Raw genomic sequence first — 26441 nt, 5'->3', positions numbered from 1 at the left:
TTCTCCTCTCTTACAAGCAGAATGCTTACAGGCCCTTCAGTCATAAAAGTTACTACAGGCAATATTCTATTGACTACCCACACTATTTACAGCATAATTAAATACTGCAAATTCAGCCTTGAAAAAACTATATAGATTGAGTGAAAGCGTTAGAGAGGCTAAGGAATTCTGATAATAAAAAAGCAATACTATTTCAAACTGCATATTTGTCAAAATCCGGATTAAAAAAATATATTTGAGAACAGCATGATCGATTTCTTTCTATGCAATGAAATTACTTGTTGCGCACCCTTAATTGATTCCCTATAATTGAGTCTTCATGTTACAAAAAACGTCATATGTAAAGAAACCAAATTGTTAATTTCTTCTTTTGATAGACTTATGCAGAGATAGAACAGTTTTGTTCTGTTTTCTCCCCAAAGAGCTATTATTTGTCAAACGTATACCAGGACCCCACACAAGCAGCACAAGCAGCACAATGCAGGGGTTACGACGGTCAATGAACAACCCATGTTAGAAATCAGAACTACTAAGGGTTTTCATAAATGATCAGATATTGCCCCACCATAAATAGTTGAAGCCAATGACAAATTATTTCGTTAAAGCTTGCCCATCCCATTTGTCTTTTCACTTCTGCATACATCTGTATCACAGCATGAAAATGAACTAATTCACCCACAATGAATCAGGCACCCTACCACTGGAAAGGACAATAGGATAATAGAAAAACTGGAAGTAAAGAGAAAAATGGGTCATATTAAAATGCACGTTTTATTTTTATTATGTACACACAAATACTACTGTTGTGTCAACCCTTCCACCTCAATTTCCTATGAAAAGTATTCCCTGCTTAAGAGCTAGAGAATAAAGTATGCTCAACTTGTGGAGGGAAATAAAAAATAAAAAACATGCAGGAATTTAAAAAAAAAGAATATTTGCATGCACTGACAAATGTTTTCCTCAGACACATTACTCATCACTAAAAAATAAAACCCCTCCGAGGAAAATCAGTTTCAAATCTACAGCTACTAAGGAGAAAAATATATAATGCCATGTTTTATTCTTCCACTTTTACATTTATTGTCAGGCAATATCTCGAAATTAATAGCTGCAGTGCTTCGATAGCAAATTCTAAGAGACATGACCGTTTTTCAAAACAAAAACAGGGTAGCAAAGGGTTACTATGATGTTTAAGATTGCAACCACAATGGAGAACAGCTAATGCTTTACATACCTAGTACAGAGGTGAAAAACTTCAAAGTTGGTGATTTATCTAAATGCAAAATAAGCAATATGTAACCAAATAATTATTTGCCTCCTAAATTGGAAAAGTAGTGCACTTTGCTTTAAGCTGCAAATATATCATAAGACAATGACCTAGACAGCATGCCTCGCTGGATACTCCACTAACATCTCGGAAAGTGGAGCACAATTTCTATTGCTTTCTTTTTAACAAAAGTTTTACTGAATGTTACAGTGTACCTGATAGAGAGAACAGTGGATTTCATTTCAGTTGTCCTCATATACTCCAGGCAAAAACATATGCAGAAAACCTTGAAGGATTTGTTTTTGACACATTTGTCCCAAAACTATATTCAAAGCACACACCATTAAAACTTTAATGGCATCAGTCTATCAATCTTGAGACACTGCCTGACGATAAGGCTTGTGCCTTAGCTCCGTGATCTTGATCGGGAACTGGAGTGTCTCGCGTTTTTCTTGTTATGAGACTTGTGATCTGAATTGAAATTCTCGTGTGGAGATTTAGAGTGAGATCTTGCGGCATCTGAATGCCTTCGATGTGATCGTGACTTTGTCCCAGAGGAGGATTTTCGCGGTTGTGACCGAGATCTTGACCTGGACTTGGAATGACCTTTAGACCACGAGCTTCTTTTAGGCGTTCTTGATCGGCCCCTTGAGCGGGATCTGGACTGGCTGCAAGAATACCTTCTGCGCCTTGACCTGTGAATGATTTCAGATAGTTATAGAATTTAAAAGAATGCAAAAAGGATTTTAAGTACATCAATATATATGCTAAATCAAAATGCTGATTTAGCCCCTTCGCTGCGGGGGTTAATCCCCTGCTGTGCTGGAGGGGCGCGTACAGCGCCCACAATGGCGCTCATGACGAGCTCAGCTCGTCACAGGTGCATTACCTGCCGTGGAACGCTCAGCACAGCAGGGGAATTATCCCCGCATGCAAGCGTTCCACGGCTCACGACTAGCTGAGCTCGTCATGAGCTCCGTGGCTCATGACGAGCTAAGCTCGTCATGAGCATGGAAGAGGTTAAGACGCAAGTATCTTTGAATCAGAAAGCTTAATATAGGTTTAAGACTGGTTTTTACTTTTCACCACCACAAAGTATCACAAATTTAGGAAAGCTATTTTAAACGTAACCATAGTTTTCAAACAGTAATAGCTACGGAAAATGCTACTTACCCAGTATGCTTCGGTTATTGGCATACAGAGCTGTAGAGGCATAGATCGCCATCTGGTGTTGGGTCCAGATGTTTGCACTTTGTTTTTGTTCCAAGAAGTCATTTAGTCACGAGGTAGGTAACTCCTCCTTTCGGTCTTAGTGCACACGGGCATCACCTCCATCCTTAGATTGTTTTGCCATAAAGGGTGATGAAGTTAGTAAAGTAGTAAATGTAGATGTAGATGTCCATGTAAATTGTATCCAAGTAAGATATCACTGCCAACAGGTAAAGGTACTTGGGAGGCAGGTGGGCGCATAAGACTACTGCTCTATATGCCAAGAACAGATGCATACTTGGTAAGTAGCGTTTTCCGTTCGAGGCATATGAGCTGTAGAGCATATGCTTTAGCACAGACTATAAAGCTGTTATTTCTGAAGCGGTGGCTAACCTGTAGCTGTTGCAGTTATTTGAAAAAGTGTTCGTAAAACTGCATGGCCCACACTAGCTTGTTTTGCTAACACATCCACACAATAATGTTTTGTGAAAGTGTGTGGTGTAGACCATGTTGCAGCTTTGCAGATGTCATCTATGGGTATGTTTCTTAAGAATGCTATAGAAGCCCCTAGTTTGCGAGTAGTGTGCTCGGGGGGGGGGGGGGGGGGGGAGAGAGAAGAGAAGACTGTTAATGTGCGTTTAGCTTTAATGTAGCATATTTGAATGCACTTTACTATCCACCTTGCAATGCCTGCTTTTGATATGGGATTGCCTTTATGTGGTGGAGCAAAAGCCACAAAAAATGTTTGGCTTTCTTAAAAGGTTTTGTTCTATGTAGTATAGTAATGCACTCTTGTGTGAAGTGCTCATTCTGTCACTGAATCTGGTTGAGGGAAGAACACAGCCAACTCAAAAGACTGGTCGATACGAAAGGCAGAGATGTCCTAGGTAAAAAATTTGAAGTTAGTCCTAAGAACCACAGTTTTGGTGTATTTGCAAAAATGGTCCTCTATGGTTAGTGCCTGAAGCTCAGACACTTCTTAGAGAAGTGAGGTCTATAAGGAAAGCTACCTTCCAGGTGAGAAATTGGATTTCACATTTGTGCAATGGCTCAAAGGATGGACCCATGAGTCTTGTAAGGACTATGTTAAGATTCCACACTGGAGAAGGTGGAAGTCTGGGGGGAATGATTCTTTCAAGTCCTTCCATAAAAGGTTTAATAGTGGGCTCTCTAAAAAAGAGACAAGTGCTAATTATTTTGCAGATATGCAGCTATTGCAGCGAGACGTGAAGCGTATAGATGTGTACGCTAAATCAGAATGTTGTAGATGTAATAGCTAAATGACGTCTTGAATTGAAGCATCTTGTGGATCAGTCCGATTGTTACAGTAAACATCAAACCTCTTCCACTTTGCTGAGTAGCATGCTCTTGAGGTAGGGCGTCTAGCCTCTTTGATAACATTCAGTCTGGTGGAAGATTAAGGCAGCCAAATTCTAGGATTTCAGGTGCCAGATCGCAAGGTTGAGCTGATTGGGATCTGGATGTCTGCTCTTTCCATGGATCTTAGTAAGAAACCTGGGGGATAGGTGTAGTTTTTGGTCAGGAACTACTGATCGCTCCAACAGGATCGTGAACCAGGGTTGTCGGGCCCATATGGGAGCAACTAGGATAAGCGTCAGGGAGTGCTGTTTGAGTTTCTGAACCACTAACGGAATGAGTGGGAGAGAAGGAAAAGCGTAAGCAAATATCCCTGACCAATTCATCAATAGTGTATTGCCTTTGGACAATGGGTGTGAATGCCTGGACACGAAATTTGGGCATTCTGGGAAGTGCCACATTTGGTGAATGGGAGGAGAATTTGAGGGTGAAGTTGCCATTCGTGGATCTGCTGTCGTTGACAACTGTATAACAAGCTACAATGGCTCTGTCGGGGAGCAACAATTACTTTGCTTAACTTAGAATAGCTTGTTATATATTCACCCAGGCTCTGAGGGACACTGGGTTACCCCATTGTGTTAAACCTTACCGTTGTTGACGACTGAGCAGATCTGCAATTTGGTTATTTTTTAGGTATGGCCCATCTCCAGATGGTCTGTGCAAGCTGTGAGCGCTGGAGTGCCATATAGTTACTGCTTATCTATATACCATGTTAAGTTAGCATGAGCTTATTAAATGTTTAAACGCCATTTTTCCTTTTTGCTGCTTTTGCACACAACACATAATTGTTGATTTAGCTTTCAGCCTAGAACAGCGTTGTGATTTACATGAGAATAATATGTTATTGCTCTGATATCAGCTTTGCTTGGTAAACTATGTCTGTACAGTGAGTGCTGAAGCTTCAAGGATAACTTGACACAGAATTGTTGTGAGGTCTGATCTCCGCACCTTCATAGACATAACATAAGTGCAGCTTCTGCCAAATTCTGGCTTTAGGCGCGTTTTATATTGCTTTGCTTAGAGCACACATACACACTTGATGCGGTTCGCATGCAGAGAACTGGTGGAAGCTGATGTGATCTCTCCACACTAGGATCTTGAGGTATGGGGCTGCCCTGCTAAAACCCAAAGAGACCTTCTTAGATATTAATATAATATGCTAGATAAGGAGGGTGAGAATTAGGTGTTGTTAACCCTTAATCATTACAGTATTTTAGCATGCTGTCACCTTTTGCTTTTTATGGACTAGTAACTATGCTGATAACTTTGCTTCTGATAATATGTTTCTTTGTATTATCTAAGATACCGCGTTTGAGAAAACGGCATTAGTAAATAAATATTTCAAATGTGCACGTGTCCTCATTTACTCTACGTTCTGGTTTGAAATGATTGTATAACGAAAGAGTGCTCATGTGTTCCACATGACCCGAGGTATTGTAAGTTCATGTTCTGGTTTGTCTAAGCATTGGGAGTTTGATATGACCAATGACACACTGTAGCTAGCTCGGTAAGTGGGTTTTGGGTACTGAGGTGAGTTTTGGGTCACCCTAATTCACTGAGGTTCCAAATCTCTATGCACAGTTCTGTAGGAGAACGGAATCTCTGCTACAGGAGAGAGTGCGTCCCCCCTTGCTTTTGTATGTAGTACATCGCCGTCATGTCTGTGCGAACCAGGAGAGCTTTGCCTACTAGATGAAGTTGAAAGGCTTGCAATGCTAGAAAAATTACTCGCAGTTCCAGATGGTTTATGTGGAGTTGTTTTTGTTGTGAAGTCCACATGCCCGGAATGGCATGTTTTTCGAGATGAGCTCCCAAACCAGTGAGGGATGAGTCTCCCGTTAACACGATCTGTGGAACCGGATCGAGAAATGGTTGCATGTTCCACCACTGCAGAGAGCGAGGAGTACGGCCATCTATCAACACCAGATCTGATAATGGACCTTGAGCCTGGTTCCACTGACGTGCAAAGCATTCCTGTGGGGGGGGGGCGCATTTGAAGTCTTGCACAGTAAACTATTAGAATGCAAGAAGCCATCATTCCGATCGATTGCATGACCACTCTGGCTGGTAATGAGTGTTGAGGCTGAAACTGATATTAGAGCTTGCATGTTGAGAATCCTGACTTGGGGTACGCTAGAGCTTTGCGAGTGTCTAATATGGCTCCAAGATACACTTGTGTGTTGGATGGTTGGAGGTGTGGACTTGGTGACGTTTACAGTGAACCCCAAATCGTGAAGCAGTTGGACTGTGAGTGTGATGGAGGCAGCTTTGTTGTGATCTGGCATTTATCAGCCAGTTATCTAGGTAGGAAAGACATGAATGTGCTGTCTTCTTAGAGGAGCGGCAACTACTGCCAGGCACTTGGCGACAACCCTTGGGGCTGTATTTACTCCGAATGGATGAACTCTGAACTAGTAATGTGGTCTACCATAAACCTGATATATTTTCTGTGAGCAGGGTGAATGAGAATATGGAAATAGGTGCCCCTTTAAGTCTAGAGTGGACAGAAAGTCGCCTTGCTGAAGTAGTGGGAGCACCTGTTGGTGTGAAAATTGCCCAACTGTATGTACAGATTTAGCTGTCTGAGGTCTAGTGTAGGCCTGAGAGAGCCATCCTTTTTAGGAAATAAGAAATACATAGAATATACCCCAGTCTCTTGATAAATTAATGGGACAGGCTCCATAGAATGTTTTTGTAACGGAGAGAACACCTTTTGCCTGAGCAGGGTGAGATGTTCCGGCGACATTGCATGTGCTCTTGGAAGATTCTTTGGGGGAGTGCTTGTAAGCTCCAGGCAGTAACCATATTGGATAATTTGTAGCAGCCACTTGTCTGAGGTGATTGAATTCCAGACAGGTAGGAATTGGGAGAGACGTCCCCAGACAGGAGTGGAATGATCAGGGGTAGTGGAGAAAAGTCACTGTTTATTTACGGGGGAAGTGCGTGTGGAATTACCGCTACCTCTTCCCCAACCATTGCTTCCTCTAAAACCTCCTCTAGAATAACCTCTGGACGAGGGGGATTGGTTGTTGCCCTTGTAAGGGAAGGAGTAGTTTCTGTCCTGTAACTCCAGTTCTGTAGTAGGGGTATCTCTGTTATAGTCATAATCTAGTGAATAGTCCCGCCCATGTGCGCGGACCCCGGAGCAATCAAAAATAATCTCTTAAGCTGTCAAAACATGCAGACCTGCATAGACACTTAAGAGAGAATTTAAAGACAGATAATGCAGCCTATATCCACAGGCTACACTGTCCAATACTTCTACTGGAAATTCCACCAAAAACCACAACAGCACAGCCTGTCCAGGGTTTTCCACAGAGAAAAACCTTGCTTTTAACAGCAAAACCCTCTGGAATGATAGAGAGGAAGGAGTGGACAGACAAGCCCCATAGGCTGCCATTATGTGGCTCAAAACAGGATACTGTGCCTTTAAGAGAACTTTCCAGAAGCCTCACAGTATCCCAGAATGCAGTGCAGGTCCCTTTCACCTTCAGTTCTTTTTGAAGGCGCAACACGCCAGACCTGTAGCATTCCTTACATGAATATCTCTCTCCACCGGGGAGGAGGGCGGGCGCTTATGACTATAACAGAGATACCCCTACTACAGAACTGGAGTTACAGGACAGAAACTACTCCTTCTGTAGTAGGGGATCTCTGTGTATAGTCATAATCTAGTGAATAGAATGGCAAGCCCATCCCCACACCAAAGCGGCGGTGGAGAAACGAGAAATAACACCACTATTGTGCGAACAAATTTCGCAGCGAAGCCTGCCCACCCTGAGCATCTGCCCTGGTATCAGTGTCCAGACAGTAATGCTTAGCCAAGGTATGGACCGTCTTCCAAGTGGCGGCCTTGCAGATTTCTGCAATCGGAACATTAAGCAGCAAAGCAGTCGTGGCAGCTTTGCCCCTGGTGGAATGAGCCTTAGGTTTACCTCCTAAGGTCGTATTAGTCTGTTGGTAACACAATAGTGTACAGGACACAATCCACCTCGAGATGGACTGTTTTGAGGTAGCAAGACCGGTCCAGACTGATCCATAATTGACAAACAATAGATCTGAACCACGAATATCTCTGGTTTTAGCCAGATAAAATTCCAACACCCTCCTAACATCCAGGGAATGTAGGGACCTTCCCGCTGGAGATGCCGGATTCTGAACGAACGTAGGCAAAGCTATTGTCCGGTTGACATGAAAACCAGAAATAACCTTAGGAAGACATTAAGGGTGAGTATGCGTAACAACCTCAGCAGTATGAAATACAGTATAAGGTCCTTGGCAACAACGCCTGAATATCACTCCCCCTGCGGGCCGATGTGATGGCCACGAGGAACGCCGCCTTCCAGGACAGATGCTGCAACGAAGCCCTATGAATAGGTTCAAAAGGCTCCTACATCAATCTGGACAGCACCACAGTCAATTCCCATGAAGGCGAAGGAAGCCAGACAGGAGGGAATGCTTTCTTCCAGCCTTCCAAAAAAATCTTTTGATCACAGGGATCTGGAAGAAGGAAGACTGAAGGGCATTTCCTGTAGGCAGTCAGCGCAGCAATATGAATCGTAATGGATTAGACATAAGGCCCGACTGCGCCAGGCGTAGAAGATACAGAAGGAAGACATCTTCCTTACACGTCGACAGGTCACGGTCCTTGGACTTGCACCAGATGCAAAAACTTCTTCCACTAGTAAGCAGAAGAAGTCCTAGTGGAAGGATGCTTAGCCTCCTTCAGTATATCCATACAAACTTCTGGAAGATTCAAATGGCCATATCACACTATCTCAAGAGCCATGCAGCCAAACTCAAAGACGAGAGGTTGCGGTGCAACGTCTGCCCCCTGACCTTTGCGAGAAGGTCCGGCCTGCAAGGCCTCCGTAGGAGAGGACGGAGAGACCGGTGAAGCAGGTCCGTGAACCACCACTGTCTGGGCAATTCCGGGGCAATCAGGATCATCCGCGCCCTGGACTGGGACAGCTTGATGAACACCGCCGGAATCCAGGGAAAGGGTGGAAAGGCGCACAGAAAGCTGTTCGACCAGTTAATCCAGAACGCATTCCGCAGCTTCCCCACAGGCAGTACCTGGGGGCGAAGTCTCGGCATTCGCCGAAGACTTCTCCTAGTACCTCGTCGCTTATGACCCATTCGTGGCTTTCCTGAATCAGTCTGCTCAGCACGTCTGCCTGAACATTCTGCACACCTGGCAGATGGGTAGCCGTTAGAGTCAGTCGCCAGATCGCCCGCGCCTCCTGCGACAGAGTGCGCGATCTCGAACCCCCCTGCTTGTTGAGGTAATACATTGTGGTCAAATTGTCCGTTGTACAAGCAGAGAGTTGGTCTGGAGGGACAGAAGAAACGCCTTCAATGCCAAGGGAACAGCTCTGAGTTCCCAGAAAATGATGTGATACGTGGACTCCCTCTGGGACCACGTTCCTTGTATCTGCAAGTCTCCGGAAAGCACCCCCCCAGCCGTGGAGAGACGCACCCGTCACGACAGTCTGTGCGGAAATGTCCTTGTGAAAGGGAACCCCTCTTAGGAGATTCTCAGCTGAACACCACCACTTCAGAGACTGAAGAGCACGCAGAGACAGTCGTATCTTGTCGTCCAAGGATCCTTTCCACTAATCCCACTGATCCTCCAAGCACTCCTGCAAAGGTCTCATGAGCAGCCGTGCGTGTGGCGTGAGGAATATACAAGAGGCCACCGACCCCAGAAGAGAAGACACCGTCTCCACTGCTGCAGATGGGGCGGTCACAAGAGCCTGAGCTTCCCAAGGGGAGATAATCGACTCTCCTCCGAAGGAGACACGCTTGCTGACAGCGTATTGACGGAGGCTCCCAAGTACTGTATGCACTGGACCGGAATGGGGACTGGACATGTTGATGTGCAACCCCAGCTCGCTCCAGAGAACGCACGTCCTCTTGAAGTGCGCCTGAGCTTCCGAGAAGGAGGAGGCCCTGACCAACCAATCGTCCAGGCACGGTTAGAGAAGCCACCTCGTTTTTTCACAGGCGTGCAGCTACCACTGCCATGCACTTCGAGAATAGTCTGGGCGCAGACCTCAGCCCGACTGGCAGTACTGTGTACTGATAATGATGGGCGCCGACTTGGAATCGCATGAACTTCCTGTGTGCAATGAGCACATGGGAGTATGCATCCCGCAGATCCATGGCACCAAGCCAATCTCCCTGTTGCAGCTGAGTATAAACCTGATGCAACGACAGCATGCGAAACTCCTCTACTGCGAATCCACTTGTTTGCTTGTCGCAAATCCAGAATGGGCCTGAACTCGTACCTGTCCTTCTCGTGAACCAGAAGAAACGGGAGTACAGACCTCTCCCCCTTTGAGACAGAGGTACGCCCTCTATCGCCCTTGTCCTAAACAGGATAACTGCCTCTGCTTAGAGCTCGCACCGCTGGAACCGCGAGCCGACCGGAGGAAGTGCTGGAAGAGGGCCGATGAACCGAAGACTGACTTAGACCCAGCCGGCCTTTGTTCGCCGAGGAGCCCCAAGCTCCCCCGCGTATGCGCACAACATACTTGTAAAGCATTAAATGGCGGCCCGGGACCACCGGCAAAACCTGGGAGGAAAACGCCGCTAGAAAGGGCAGAAGGCCTCAGGCCGTTCTCCACGCCCCAAACCTACAGCCGTCCAAAAGTCTCCGATTCAGACTTCATGCGGGCCACTCACTACTCTGATGGCAACCCAAGGGCTGCCCAAAGAACGGGAGAGTAGAAGCACACTGCTGAGCCGCAGGCTGCAGAGACGTCAGGCGAAGAAAAGTATGGCAACGTAGGACAAACCCACAATACCTGGGGGTCGGCAGGAGAGAAAAACTTCGCTCCGACACCGATGCCTAGAACCGAAACTATCAGGCCATTAGACCACCTCTTGTAAGGCTTCCCTCCTGTCTCTCGGCAGAGGAACCACAAATCGGTTAACAAACCCCCCCCCCACAGAGGGATCTCACAACAACGGTCCAACAACAGCGGGCCACAGCGCGAGGTCTACATGCCGCCACCCCTGCGACCAAGTCAGGAGCACGGTCGGAGCCAGAACCTCCTGCCAGGCGGTAGTGGACGAAAGGTAAGTCCCGCCAACCAGTAAAGAGTCGGAGAGGGACTCCCCGTACTCATGGCAGACGCATCCCTGGCATCAAGGCACGGAGGTTCGCAGACTGAGGAGCAAAAGGCCCCTGGGGTGGTGGACGGAAGAGGGAACCGAGAGGATTCCGAAACATCCCCGGTGGTCTCACCAGTAGTGGTTGAGCAGGAGGCGACCTAGCAGACGTGCAGGCATGCAAGCACTCAAAACTAAGCAAAAGGACAAACGTCCACCGCGTACACGTGGTGAGTAACCACAAACTCCCCATCAGAAGGGTTCCTCGACGCTGATCAACTGCTCTGCGTCGTGAGTGGAAGGTGCCGGGAACACAAAGTCCCCTCTACGACGGGAGGCTCACCAAGGAGCGAGGCCTGGAACCAGACCCAGGCGTCAAGAGCCGGCAGTACTCTGCGGCTGTAACCCATGACGCCGACCGCACTACGACGTCACCATCACTAAGATAGTGACTGTCTCTACGACAACCAACACTCAGACGTCAAAACGTCACTAGGTGTCAAACACGGAGACGCCGAGCCATCCCTAACGGTGACGGCCGGACCCAACGGAAGAGGGCAGAGCCCAAGAGACCAATGCCCCAAAAGGAGCATCACTGCTCCATGACGTCGAGCCTCACCGCTCCATGACGTCGAGCCTCACCGCTCCATGACGTCGAGCCTCACTGTCCCATGACGTCGAGCATCCCTGCTCCATGACGTCGAGCATCACCGCTCCATGACGTCGAGCATCCCTGCTCCATGACGTCGACGTCGAGACACCCCATGACGTCGACGTCGAGGCACCCCATGACGTCGAAGCACCCCATGACGTCGAAGCACCCCATGACGTCGAAGCACCCCATGACGTCGAAGCACCCCATGACGTCGAAGCACTCCATGACGTCGAAGCACTCCATGACGTCGAAGCACTCCATGACGTCGAAGCACTCCATGACGTCGAAGCACTCCATGACGTCGAAGCACTCCATGACGTCGAAGCACTCCATGACGTCGAAGCACTCCATGACGTCGAAGCACTCCATGACGTCGAAGCACTCCATGACGTCGAAGCACTCCATGACGTCGAAGCACTCCATGACGTCGAAGCACTCCATGACGTCGAAGCACTCCATGACGTCGAAGCACTCCATGACGTCGAAGCACTCCATGACGTCGAAGCACTCCATGACGTCGAAGCACTCCATGACGTCGAAGCACTCCATGACGTCGAAGCACTCCATGACGTCGAAGCACTCCATGACGTCGAAGCACTCCATGACGTCGAAGCACTCCATGACGTCGAAGCACTCCATGACGTCGAAGCACTCCATGACGTCGACGTCGAAGCACTACATGACGTCGACGTCGAGGCACTACATGACGTCCAGGCACTCCACGACGGCCCCAACGCCGACTGGAACCGCGTCATAGCTCAGACGTGCCCTTACTGGGGATAACCCCAGAGATTACAGCATGGGACTCGGTAGAGGACCTACCCTCACCTCACCCAGAGGCTGAAGATGCCTTCAAACTCCTCTGTTTGAAACCTGGAAGCCGAAGCCCCCTAGAAAAGAAGGTACAGAGAGGACAGGTGTCCAAAGACACAGGCAAGCACAGAGTACAAACCCTGTGAGCTTCAGCTTCGGCATTCAGCTCAGCTGCAGACAAAGCACATGTCAGACTACAAAGAGTCTAAAGACAAGAAGACTGCAGAAATTCTGCCAAAAAACCACAGCAGAATGCAGATAAAGGCCAAAGACGTCGAGTGAAGCTACAAAAATATCACAAAAATAGCATAGAAAAAGCTCAGAAAAGAAGAGCTAATGCTCCAGGGTCCTGCTAGCAGGAGCCGGAAAAAAGAACTGAAGGTGAAAGGGACCTGCACTGCATTCTGGGATACTGTGAGGCTTCTGGAAAGTTCTCTTAAAGGCACAGTATCCTGTTTTGAGCCACATAATGGCAGCCTATGGGGCTTGTCTGTCCACTCCTTCCTCTCTATCATTCCAGAAGGTTTTGCTGTTAAAAGCAAGGTTTTTCTCTGTGGAAAACCCTGGACAGGCTGTGCTGTTGTGGTTTTTGGTGGAATTTCCAGTAGAAGTATTGGACAGTGTAGCCTGTGGATATAGGCTGCATTATCTGTCTTTAAATTCTCTCTTAAGTGTCTATGCAGGTCTGCATGTTTTGACAGCTTAGATTATTTTTGATTGCTCCGGGGTCCGCGCACATGGGCGGGACTATTCACTAGATTATGACTATACACAGAGATCCCCTACTACAGAAAGAGGCACTCTCAGTGGACACATTTTTTTGAACCACCCCTGTAAAATGAGTGGCGAAAAGAACCCCTACTGGCAATTAACTGTAAAGCGCCCCCACCCCATGGACTTTGCGACCTCATTGTCTTTTTTCATCTTTTCCAGCACGGTATCAACAGCTGGACCGAAAGAACAAGTTACTTACCTTCGGTAACGATATATCTGTAAGAAACAGTAGTTAGTATTAGATTCCTTACCTTAGAATATCCCCAGGCGTCAGTCTGGATCCGGAAACTTTTGCGTAGCAGTACCCCTGCGCGTCGGTAGGCGTCGTCTGCAGGCGTCCCCTGCGGCTCCGCGTCGTCGTGATGACGTCGCTGGAGTATATAGACGCCGCCTCCGCGCGCTGACGTCAGTTCTTTGCACACAGCTTTTCCGCGCCAGAACACGCAGAGCCATGTGAGAACTAACACTGGTGTCATTTGAAACTAGGGCCCTGAAAGGGATGACCTTAACCCTAGGTATCAGTTCGCAGAACGGGGAGGACGGGTGGGGCGGTAAGGAATCTAATACTAACTACTGTTTCTTACAGATATATCGTTACCGAAGGTAAGTAACTTGTTCATCTGAAAGAAACAGGTTAGTATTAGATTCCTTACCTTAGAATAGATACCCCAGCAATACCAACCCCGGTGGGGTCTGCGAACCAATACAAACCTACACCAGAAAGTCCTGGAGGACCGAACGGCCAAAGAAGCCATCCCTCCGGACTTGACTGTCCAGGCAGTAGTGCCTCGCAAAGGTGTGCAGCGAGGCCCACGTAGCCGCCTGGCAAATGTCCTGCAAAGGGACTCCCCGGCCCAGGGCAGTAGTAGCCGCCATGGCCCGAGTGGAATGGGCCCTCAGCCCAACAGGAGGCTCCTTCCGAGCCAAAGAGTAGCATGCTTTGATGCACAGGACGACCCACTGAGAGATGGTTTGTTTCTGTACCGCCCTTCCCTTCTTCTCACCCACGTAGCCAACAAACAGTTGGTCATCCACCCGGAACTGGCGTGTGCGATCCATGTAAAATGAAAGCGCACGTTTTGGGTCCAGACGATGGAGCCGCTCTTCATCCTTTGAAGGATGCAGAGGCGGGAAGAAGGAGGGTAAGGTGATGGACTGCCCGATGTGAAAAGCAGAAACTACTTTGGGCAGGAAAGAAGGCCTAGTCCTAAGAACCACCTTGTCAGGATGGACGGACAAGAAAGGAGGTTTAACAGAAAGAGCCTGGAGCTCACTCACTCTCCTGGCAGAGGTGATGGCAACCAGGAAGGCCGTCTTTAAAGTGAGAAGACGGAGAGGACAGGAATGAAGCGGCTCAAAGGGAGCGCACATCAAGAATGTCAGAACCAGGTTCAAGTCCCACTGAGGCATCACGAACGGAACAGGAGGATACATGTGCGTGATGCCTTTCAAGAATCTCAGTACAATAGGGGACTTGAATAAAGATGGCTGATCAGGTAGCCTTAAGAAGGCGGAAAGGGCAGAAAGGTAGCCCTTGATAGTGCCCAGAGCAGAGCCCTGCTGGGCAAGAGAAAGAAGGAAGAGGAGAACCTCGGAAAGAGGGGCAGAAAGGGGATCCACAGCCTTTGCTGTGCACCATGCCACAAATCTGTTCCACCGGCAGGCGTATACCGACTTTGTGGAGGGACGCCTGGCTGCCAGAATCACATCACAGACTTCAGGAGGCAAGTCGAATGGCCTCAACTGTCGCCGCTCAATCTCCACGCATGGAGGTGGAGGCTGGACAGGTTCGGGTGGAGGACCGTCCCCTGCTGCTGCGACAGAAGGTCCTCCTGAAGGGGCAGGCGGATCGAGGGACCGACTGACATGCTGAGTAGCTCGGGATACCAGTATCTTCGAGCCCAGTCCGGAGCCACAAGGATAACTTGGGCCCGGTCGCGCCTGATCTTCTTCAGCACTCTGAGCAGAAGTGGTATAGGCGGAAAGGCGTACAACAGACCGCAGCTCCACTCGCGCCGAAAGGCGTCGCCGAGCGAGTGCCGTCTTGGAAACTCCAACGCGCAGAACTGATGACATTGCGCGTTCTCTTCTGTGGCGAATAGATCTAACCAAGGCTCTCCCCATTGCTGAAAGAGGCCGTTCGCCACGTCCGAGTTCAGACGCCATTCGTGATCCACCGAGCACCGACGGCTGAGTTCGTCCGCCCTGGCGTTCAGAGAACCTGCCAGGTGTTGAACCGTCAGAGTCACGCCCTGACGTTCCAGCCATTGCCAGAGGCGCAGAGCCTCCTGGCAAAGGGTCCACGACCCCACACCGCCCTGTTTGTTGCAGTACCACATGGCGGTGGTGTTGTCCGTGAACACCTGCACTACACTCCCGTTGACAAAGGGGAGGAATGCCTTCAGTGCTAGGCGAATCGCCCGCAGCTCCAACATGTTGATATGGAGCCGGGACTCCGCCGGAGACCAGATGCCTCTGATCTCTGCCTCTCCCAAGTGGCCTCCCCAGCCCTGGAGGGACGCGTCCGTCACAACTACGTGCTCCGGTTGGGGAAGTGAGAGGGATCTGCCTCCGACCCAATCGCGGTCCGTAAGCCACCACTGCAACTGTCTCGCAGTGCCCTCCGAGATCAGGACATGGTCGGACAGGTTGCCCTGATGCTGGGCCCACTGAAACTTCAGGTCCCACTGCAGAGCCCGCATCCGCCACCTGGCGTGATGCACCAGAAGGATGCAGGAGGCCATCAGCCCCAGAAGCCGCAGCGTCAACCTGACCGAAACCCGGGACAACGGCTGAAAGATGGGAATCAGAGCCTGAATATCCCGGACCCGCCGTTCCGGAGGATAAATCCGAAACTGCGCCGAGTCGAGAACCGCTCCGATGAAAAGGAGCTTTTGAGAGGGACACAGGTGTGATTTCGGCACATTGATGGAAAACCCCAGCTTGTGCAGGAGGTCTGCCGTCATCTGAAGGTGGTGGACGACTGTTTGGGGCGAGCCCGCCTTCAACAACCAGTCGTCGAGGTAGGGGAAGACTGAAACCCCTAACCGGCGCAGATGAGCTGCGACCACCGCCATCACTTTCGTGAACACCCGTGGGGCGCTGGTAAGGCCGAATGGGAGCACGATAAACTGAAAGTGCTCGTGGCCTACCGTGAACCGCAGGTAACGCCGGTGGGCCGGCAGGACGGGGATGTGAAAATACGCATCCTGCAAGTCCAACGCTACCATCCAGTCTTGTGGGTCTAGAGCAGCCAAGACCTGAGCCAAAGTCAACATCTTGAACTTCTCCTTCCGGAGGAAGCCGTTGACGTTCCGTAGGTCCAAGATAGGACGAAGGCCCCCTTTGTCCTTCTTGGGCACCAGAAAGTAGTGGGAGTAGCAACCACACCCTACTTCTGGCCCAGGAACGCGCTCGATGGCCCCCTTGGCCAAGAGGGCCGTAACTTCCTCCTGCAGAAGTGTCAAGTGGTCCCCCGACACACGGTGGTTCTGCGGTGGCATGGCTGGAGGAGTGGACTCGAAAGGGAGGGAGTAGCCCCTTCGGACGAGCTGCAGCACCCACCTGTCCGATGTAATCGTGCGCCAGCGGGAGTGGTGATGGTGAACCCTGCCACCCACTGGCGTCACATGGGCCCGAAAGCTCGGACTAGGAAGATTTGTAGGCTGCTGCGGGGGGAGGTGTGGACTGACCTCGCCGCTGCCCTCTACCGCCACCACGGCGCAATCCACGGCCGCCACCGCGCTGGGGACCGTTCTGCGGCGCGTGGCTGGCAGCACGCGTGGGACCGCCCCTTCCCTGGCCACGAAAGGGGCGAAACGAACCCGGTTGCTGGCGCTGGGTCGAAAGACCCAAGGACTTGGCCGTGACCCTGGAGTCCTTGAAGCGCTCAAGCGCGTTGTCCGCCTTGTCACCGAACAGGCGACTGCCATCGAAAGGCATGTCCATGAGGGCATTCTGGACATCCGGCAAGAAGTTGGCGGATCTCAGCCAAGCATGGCGACGAATCGCCACCGTCGTGGACATAGCCCGTCCCAGCGAGTCGGTCGTGTCAAGACCACACCTTATCGAATACCTCGCCGCGTCCCGGCCTTCAACCAAGGCCTGGTTGAGCTTGTCCCGCACCTCCTGCGGGCATTGCGGCAGACACTCCGCGACCGTGTCCCACAGAGAGTGGGTGTAGCGGCCCAAGAGGCATGCGGTATTGCAAGACCGCAGTCCAGCACTCAAAGACGAAAAGACCTTCTTGCCAAATTGGTCATATCGCTTCGATTCCCGATCGGGCGGAGCCGACGGGAATGCGGACTGGGAAGTGGAGGCCTGGATCACCAGACTCTCCGGGGAGGGATGGGTGGAAAGGAAGGCAGGGTCGTCCGAACACGGACGGTGACGCCTGGCAACGTTCCGGTCAACCGGTGCACCGGAAGCGGGCCTGGACCAGGTGCCCAAAAGGACATCCGTCAGGGCCTCATTAAACGGCAGCAGAGGCTCCTGTGGGCATGACTGCGGTTTAAATACTTTGGTGAGGATGTTAGGTTTCACCTTAGCGACGGGGAGCTCAAGGCTCAAGGCCTTGGCAGCCCTCATCAGGACCACCGAATAGGCAGCCCCCGCCTCCTACGCCACAGGGGAAGGCGAGACAAACCCAGGGTTGGGCGACTCGTCCAGACCACTGGCATCACCTAAGTCACCTACCCAGTCCACGTCATACTGGCAGGCTCGTGACAAAGGGTCCTCAGACCCCTCCCAACCCTCTCCATAATCGTCCTCATCGCCATAGTTCGAGTCGACGATATAAACCGGCTCCTCGGAGCCAATGGGCCCCAACGGCGCCGGACTCGGCGTCGGACGACGCCGGTCCGACTCCGCGTCAGGAGTCAGAGAGGGAACGGGGGTGGCGCCGCGCGGCGCCGGCCGGAACCGACGGCGGAGTCACGGCGCCGCGCGGAGGCGGCACCACGGGTTGCCCCAATGGAATCGGCGCCGGAGAGGCCGGTGGACCAGCCGGCGACGACCCTGAAGGGCCCAGCGGCGCCGGAGCCGCCGGCGGCGCCGGGGCCGGAGCACTCGGCGGCGTCGGGGCAGGTGCACCCGAACCGCTCGGGCTCCCAGACGGGACCGACGGGCCCGCAGGCGCCGTAAGGCCCCGCCGGAGGAGACATCGCCCTCATAGCCATGAGGAACTCCTCAATCTCCTCGCGCGACGCGCCTTCCCCAGGGACCGACGGGTATGGGGCAGACGGCGTCGGCGACCCACGCGGGGGTGGGGCCACCCGAACCCCCAGCCGCATCACGCGGGCTTCGGGGGGAGTCGGGGGTACGATGACGACGCCCCGACCTCTTGTGTCGCTTACCTGATGAACCGGAGGAATGGTGGCGACTCCCGGAGCGCTCATGGCGGCTCCGCGATCGCTCCCTCGACCGCTCCCTCGACCTCCGACCGGACCGGGACCGCTCTCGACGCGGGGCCGACACTCGGAGCTCGAGCAGCTTGCGGGACCGCTCCCGTCTAGCTTTACCTGTCAAGACCCGGCAGTCGACGCAGGACTCCACGTCGTGGTCCGCAGACACCGGAGGCAGAGTCGATGGTGGTCGGTGACCGACATCATTCGGTCGCACCCGTCGCAACTCTTAAACCCGGGCATCCTACCGGCACCTTGAAGAAAGAGTTAAGTTAACAAAAACTTGGTCAAAAGACCGGAGTAGTGCTCTTCGGATCTGCGCTAACTGGCGCGGAAAAAAGAAGAACTGACGTCAGCGCGCGGAGGCGGCGTCTATATACTCCAGCGACGTCATCACGGCGCACGACGCCGACGACGCGGAGCCGCAGGGGACGCCTGCAGACGACGCCTACCGACGCGCAGGGGTACTGCTACGCAAAAGTTTCCGGATCCAGACTGACGCCTGGGGATATTCTAAGGTAAGGAATCTAATACTAACCTGTTTCTTTCAGATGATTGCGTTGGAGACTACAAGAGTGTCTAAGGGCAGCTGACCTTTAATATAAATAGGATCTATAGGAGCGGATTCATATTTTTTTTATACCCTCTAGGTGTGATTATTCTGGCCCTTACATGATCTTTAAAGACCTGGTCTGTGTTTTAAAAATGCCTTTTAGCATTGGCAAGGTACGAGTAGTTGTCTGTGAGGAAGAAAGTGTGTGTCAAAGGAAATCCTCTTCTAAAGGCTCCTGCTGAAGCTGTACTCCATGATTATGAGCAGCCCTATCAAGGAGCTCAAGATAGCCAATGTGGTCATCAGGTGGGGAGGGTCTGGAAGGATACAAACCAGGGTAATTATCTGTATTTGGATCTGTGTGGTAATTCTTCCAAGCATCAGTGTCCTGTTCCTCATCCCCACCCCCTTCATCCTGTGGGTCAGGTGTAATTGGTGCTGGTGGTAAATTTAATGGTGTAAAAATCAAGTTAGGATTAGGAGGAGAAGGATGCTGAATATAAGGAGGAGAAGGGTTAGTACTTACATTCTTCTTAAGAGGCATATGATAGTCCTCTGGTAGGTCAATTTACATTTTTTTTAAAGGGTTGCCTGAATATGTCCTGTTTTAGGGTTGATCACCTTTTCTGTTTTGGGTTGGCTCATTGGACAGAGACTCTTTGGTGAATGTGTCTTTACGTGGTGATTTCGGCACCGAAGGTTTTGGTGTGTTTCGGCTCGGAGTCTTTGGCCTTGGAGGATTTCGGTTCCGAGACTTTAGCCTTGGAGGATTTTGGCTCCGAGCCTTTCGGTGTCGAAGGTGGACTCTCCAGTCCCGAAGGTATGTTGACCGATGGATGCTTGGTCTTGGTTCGGCATCATATTGGTGCTGGCTTGAGCCCGAGGAATCGGAAACTTTGTTGGTGCCAACCTGAACACGAGGGTGAAGGAGGGACTGGAGCCTTTGTCTCATGTGGAATGGGCACAGGGCAATCTGTACTCACAGGACGCTGACTCGCAGTGATGTCTTCTTCCATGTTGAAGTCAGCCGGACACGGAGATCTGCTCTTCTTCCTCTGGCCCTCGAGCTGTTTCGTAATCTTCGTCGAAGATGTCTGGAACAGCATCTCGTGGCGTCGAGCCAGACTATCCCGAATTGTCTTTTTCGATCGGAATGATTGACACGCGTTGCAGTCCTTCTCGTTGTGTTCCGGCGACAAGCAGAGGCTGCACACTTTGTACAAGTCGGTGCATGGAAATTTAGCACGGCACCCAGGACATAGCTTAAATGGAGTCCATTGACTGATAGCGTGGTTGGCACTGGTAGGCCTGATGGCCTGCCTGGAGTATTCAGATGGAAAGTTTACCGAAGTGAGAAACCGCGGTCTATAACAGTACCATAGAGCGTAGTGGATTGTGCGTCAAAGGGGTCCGAAAACGACACTGAACCGGAGCGCAGTAATAATACACATCCGAACCCAATGGCAGAAAAAAACAAATCGAAGGATGGAGTTGATACCCATGCGCACTATCACCGAAAGGAGGATTCACCTACCTCGTGACTACAAGACTTCTTCAAACAAAAACAAAGTGCAAACATCCGGACCCAACACCAGATGGCGATCTATGCTAAAGCATATGATCTACAGCTCATATGCCTTGAACATGTATTTTTAGCATTTCTCCAATTATTTTATTGAGGTCAGTGTACAAGATGAGCACTGTTCACACAGAGAAAGGTCGGATGCAGTCCTACACGGAAGCAACAAACAGGTGACAATCAAAAAGAATTTCAAAGGATTGTTCCCACTGATTGAGATTACATGAATTATCTTTCCATTCCCTCCTCCTATCTGTCTATCCTGGCAATTTGAAACAGTACAGATCCAAATTTAGAGAGAGATGGAAGGAAGTGGGCTAAAATAGGCAAAAGAAGAGAACAGAGTAGATATATATTTTTTTAATTTCTTAAAGGAGGTAAGCGACACTCGCAGGTGGTAGTAGTAGCCTTCCGTACTACCCCAGTGACTACCCTGGACAGTAAGTCAGCTGTTGAGGTAGGCTCAATGTACTGGAGTCCAAATACCATAATTGCCAATTTCCACGGCCCACCCCTTCTCGAAGTTCCAGCGTACGCCCTCTCCAGTCCATATTGACCAGCTGTTTCCAGCCCATGCCTATATAGCTTATTACCTCATGTTGTCATTATTTGGGCCTCCAATAGGATCGCCCCTCTCCCCTTGAAGCCACCGTGGGGATATGGAGGTCACTCCTATCACATGCTGGGAGAAGCACATCCCAGTAATATTTTCTATTGATTTGGATTCCCCACCACTAAGGAGCACCCCAGGGCACTATTAGACCTTTCAGAATACCAATATCAACACCCCACCCAAACACAATTAGACATGGCATTCACTTTTGGATCTGCACATTTGAAAAAATAAGTTATGGCAAGCAGGGAGTCTGGATAGTTCGCTTTTAAATATAAGTATGTGCATGTGTCAAATTTCTTTCTCTGTTTAGTACAGGATCAATTCTTTGACAAGTTCCGAATGCAGTACCAAAAGGTAGTCAAAAATGAAGAACTTTATGTTCACTAATTTAAATACATATATTTTTTTTTAAACAAAAAGTCAGAGGTACTTTTCCAATCCTGGAGTCATCACAACAGTCACAATTTAAGAGTAATACCTGCAGAATGTCGGACTATAATTCAATGAGACTACCTTATATATCTCAGGACTCGTGATAAAGCTGCCATCACAGCTATACTGCTAGTAGTTCAAGCCCTGAAACTACTGGGGAAAACACAATATGCTCTTGGTTAACCAAATTTGACAAAATCCAACTAGAAATTCCATAGAAAGTTTCTCCCGAGATTCTTGGTCCTTAAGGTACAAGTGTGCCTCATAATGCTGGTGTCCTGCAATTCCATCAATATGCCAGAGGGCTGAGGGTTATGTAAAAGGCCTCCCTAAAACAGAAGACTAGAGGATAAGAACCACCAACTCAAAATGCAGCACCATGGGGTACAATTTACCACTGGCTAGATTTACAAAGTGATCAATCTAATCTCCCTACTTTACTAGCCCATCAATCCATTTACTCTGTAGATGCTGGATCAGCCTGTGCTAGACAAGGGTGGCTGTGGCTTGCAAGCCCTGGGTCCGAGTTAAAGTGGTGTGGAGCTGGAGGGTGCAGATTTGTTGGGGACCTCATGAGCAGAGGTGATCAGTCTACGACTGCATGTGGGACTATTGAGACAAGCTTGGTAGTGACTACAACACAAAAAAGGAGAGAAAAAGGGCAATAGTGGGCTTATGCCTCCTCTTGCTCATAGAATCACAACACCAAGAATTGATACAACACCCTGAGCTTGCTCCAAACCTCATTGGTAATGAGCAAAAAAACCTTATGTCTTTGTAGCTACCTACTAAAATTTTTAACTCGCTGGGCGAGGGCAATTCCAAGAATTGGACAAGGTGGGTTCACTCATGTAATGCGACATGCTTTATCATTTGCCACCTCCTCCCCGTTAAGATATTACCACCAGGGTGAAGTCTACCTCAAGGGAGGGAAGGGGGCTGGCTGACCTGAGGGACTTCTTAGAAATAGATTTTTCTGGATTAAATATTTGGATCCATTTTCAAGGTAGAAAAAAGTCTTAGGATAAGCCACAAAGTATCCTTTATTCAGGTGGTGTCCTAGGCTTGTTTAAAAACACCAACGGGTATACTCAGGAGGCAAATATGGGTATAATGACCGGAGTCTCTAAATTGGTAAAATTCTCATGCCAACATATTTCTGCCTATAGTCAGCCAAATGGTCTTCGGCATTTGTAAGGGCCAAGTCTGTGTCTCTACACCAAAATGAAGTAATTGCAGAGTCCCATAGAAGGTATGTAGAGAGGACCCACCTATCCAATGAAGTATTCAGGTTATTCAACCTAGATATAACAAGCATTGGCTTAGCCAATAGGTCTCGTCTTTGGGGCCTTTGTAAGTTTTTGGCCACAGCGATTGGCTTTTGCAATGTTTTTAAGCTATGTTGGAGAGCTCAGCGTGCCACTCTGCAACGCAAGTTATGGTAACTTTAGTAACGGTTAGTAAACAGCACCTTCCTAGGTATGTCCACGTAGGTTACCAGTAAAGCAGTTTTTTTTGTATTTAGGGTACCTCTAAATTGCAAAAAAATAAATAAATCAAGATGTGTGTGGGCAGCTTGTATAGCACGCCCCCCACATGTGTTTGAAATGCATTAACACCTTGCTTCTAAAAGACGACCAACTGAAGCCACCAACAAGTCTGGAGTGGGGTGAAGCTTCCAATAGTTTGTAAATGATTTGAATGTGATTCTGGAGTGGCACAGTAAAGAGAAAAGCCGCTTCCTTCTAAAGATCGTAATCATAGAAGGGGATGTAAATGTGGCTTTGATCAACTTGCACATATGGGGGCTGTTCAAACTACAGGCTGGCAATGGTCTTAAACAGAAACAAATGTTGTACGAAAATTACCATTCCATTTGCATTGTAACAGTTACCATTGTGGAGGTGGGGAGTAGGGCCTTTCTATTGAACGCACGTCTTTGGAAGTGTTAATGTGAGCAGAGCGTGTCCTGGAACTATCCCACGGCCTTATCTGTTATACCCACTGTGCAGCTGAGGAACCAAATATTGATGTGAAAACTTCCTGAGGAGGAGCACGTTAAACATTAAAAATTTAAAGCAGGTCTAGAAATTAAAGTAGTGCGCAAACGTTTTGGAATGCCTAAACTTCTTGATAAACGCATTGTTTTTCATGTTTAAAAAATATTGCATTACCTCTTGTACATAAATAAAAAGACATGGAGAGGAAAAATCTTACGGAAAAGAAAACCGAAATAGGCGTTATAGAAAGTAGAGTATAGAAACAAAAAGCTAAGACATAGTAAGACAGAAATGTGTTGATACGGAAGCATAGACAGGGATACAGAGAAATAGAGCGAGAACAGGTTAGAGAAAAACACACGTTTTATTTTAGCGATTGTGCCTGTATTTTTAAACCGCACAACTGTGACAGCACAGTGCGTGAGAGAAGCCAGTAGATGGTACGGCTGAGGGCAGAGTAAGTAACTTCAGCGCTCAAGCAGGGAGTGCCCTGGAGCCATCCCACGGCCTTATCATTTATTATTCCAACTGTGCATCAGCAGGACACAGATTGGGGGCTTGTTACCTTTGGGTCTCTGACAAAGTTTTGAGGATTATAATGAAGTGCCTGCAACAGAAATGGAACACACACAGGTAAACGGGAGCCCCTTCAATGGCTCCTATTCACCTTGGTTTGATCTGTTCCTGTTAAGGGTAGCAATCCCAGCCACACAAGTTGTGCAACGTTTTTAAATCAGCGTAAGTGGGGGAATGAGAGGTGGTAGGAATTTAGCAGATTCCTGTGGATTGTGGAAGTTGCGATTACAAAAGTGTAAGGAAAATGGGTGATTTCATGCAAAGTTTAAGGTTTGCAGGCAAGAAAAGCTCATGGGATCCACACAAGACCACCACCCCAGAATCCCCAGGTTGCCTAGTTTTGAAAAAGGTCTGTGGTTCGTAGGATTGCATGGGTGGCACAACAGATGACCCCTATCCACACAAGGTGGGCACCTTCCTTATCTGGGGACAAGTGGGAACTCAAAGTTTGACGCCTGCATGGACTTCTGGGTAAATGTACCCAGTGAGAGCCACTCACCCATATACTCCCCTGGCAGTTAAGTCTATTAATAACAATTACAGGTTTGTTACGCTTTCCTGGGTGCCGGCTGAGTGAAGGCTCAAAATCCACAAGTCCCCACTTTGCAAACAAGCATTTGCAATGCAATAGGTCTCGCATTAAGAAAGTTTGAGCTATTGGTATTGTAAATGTCAAATTTTTTTATTTATGTGTTGCTTTTAAAAATTGCGAAATTAATAGCTTTGTCATTTACATTGGCACTACTTATAACTTTTGCAAATGTGACACTTATAGCATTTGTAATGTATTTTCGTGACTTACATGTATTGATATAAAAAATAACATTGGCTTTTATTTTTTTTAAATAATTAATACTTAAATAACATTTATTGTAATTTATAATGGCAATAGCTTAAACTTTTGTAAATAACTTATGATTATGTTCAGTGTATTTTATTGTGACGAAAATCCAAGAACAGAAGTGAAATATTAACATCTTTTTGTGACATTTGTAATAAAGCTTGAAACATTGAGAGAACATATTTGAACCAGTTGTTGAATGGTTGCAGATTGATGCTGTGGTAGAGAGTAATGTTGTGGTGGTGACGAGTGATGCTGTGGTGGTGAATTTGTGCCCCGCTGGAGGGGCATATTATAATTGTAGTGTGAGTTCTGCAGATTTATGCTGTATTAGTAATGCCTAATGTAGTGGTGGTGATCAAAGATGGTGTAGTGGTGGTGAAGGATTAGTTACTTACCTGTAATCCTAGTGCTCTTCCAGGGGTATCCTCATCAAAGTCATAAGCATTAGAATATTCCCGTCCATGCGCGGCACCCCGGAAACAATATATTATATGTGCCCCACATATATATATATATATATATATATATATATATATATATATATATATAAAAATAAGCAATTGCAGCCAATAACACAATAGAGCTGGAATATGCTGTGAAGAATTTCCACCATACAGTGTATTTTGCATTAGAAACATGAGAAACAACACCAATGCTTGTTTAGAAACTGTTTTAATGCTTAGAAAACAGTAGAAAATTCTCATAACACACTGTAAGCATATACAGCTCCCAGGCTGCATTGCAAATTCCCAGTCTAAAAAGACTGAATAGCTAACCTGTAGCTGAATGTACTAAAACTGACGCTGTGCCTTTAAGGCACCTCTGCCCCTAGCTTCCCATCATGCCTCAGGGGTTACAGTTAGGTCAGTTCTTTTCGGAGACTGAAAACCAAACCATGGTAATAACAGGTTAAAAACCATCTCCTATGTAATAAACAAAGTCCTTTGCCCGGGGAGGCGGGAGGGTTGCTTATGACTTTGATGAGGATACCCCTGGAAGAGAACTAGGATTACAGGTAAGTAACTAATCCTTCTCTTCCAGGGGATCCTCATCAATAGTCATAAGCATTAGAATAGAGTAGTGAGCCTCACCTCATCCCTGCGGGCAAAGGAAACAACAGATAACATTCATATCCGTAGGCCCAAAAATAGGCCTTATTCTACCCAAATAGGTTTCTCAAGGAGGCTTGCCCTACTTGAGAATCCGCTCTGGAATCAGACTCTAGGCA

The 26441-nt window shown here is 48.6% G+C and overlaps 1 protein-coding gene across 1 annotated transcript in view; it reads right to left on the bottom strand.

Moving 5' to 3' along the window:
• Positions 1 to 752: 752 nt before the first annotated feature.
• Positions 753 to 26441, bottom strand: part of SRSF12 (serine and arginine rich splicing factor 12) — a 96530-nt gene continuing 70841 nt past the window's right edge. Inside the window, exon 5 of the mRNA XM_078648283.1 lies at positions 753 to 1962. Coding sequence (XP_078504409.1) covers positions 1674 to 1962 — 289 coding nt within the window. The 3' untranslated portion in view covers positions 753 to 1673. The remainder of the gene's footprint in view (positions 1963 to 26441) is intronic.

This window comes from Lissotriton helveticus, chromosome 6, assembly GCF_964261635.1.
Source record: "Lissotriton helveticus chromosome 6, aLisHel1.1, whole genome shotgun sequence".
In the NCBI taxonomy this organism is placed as follows: Eukaryota; Metazoa; Chordata; class Amphibia; order Caudata; family Salamandridae; genus Lissotriton; species Lissotriton helveticus.
Note: the sequence above shows the minus strand (reverse complement) of the source record. Positions and strands in the feature narration are given on the sequence as shown.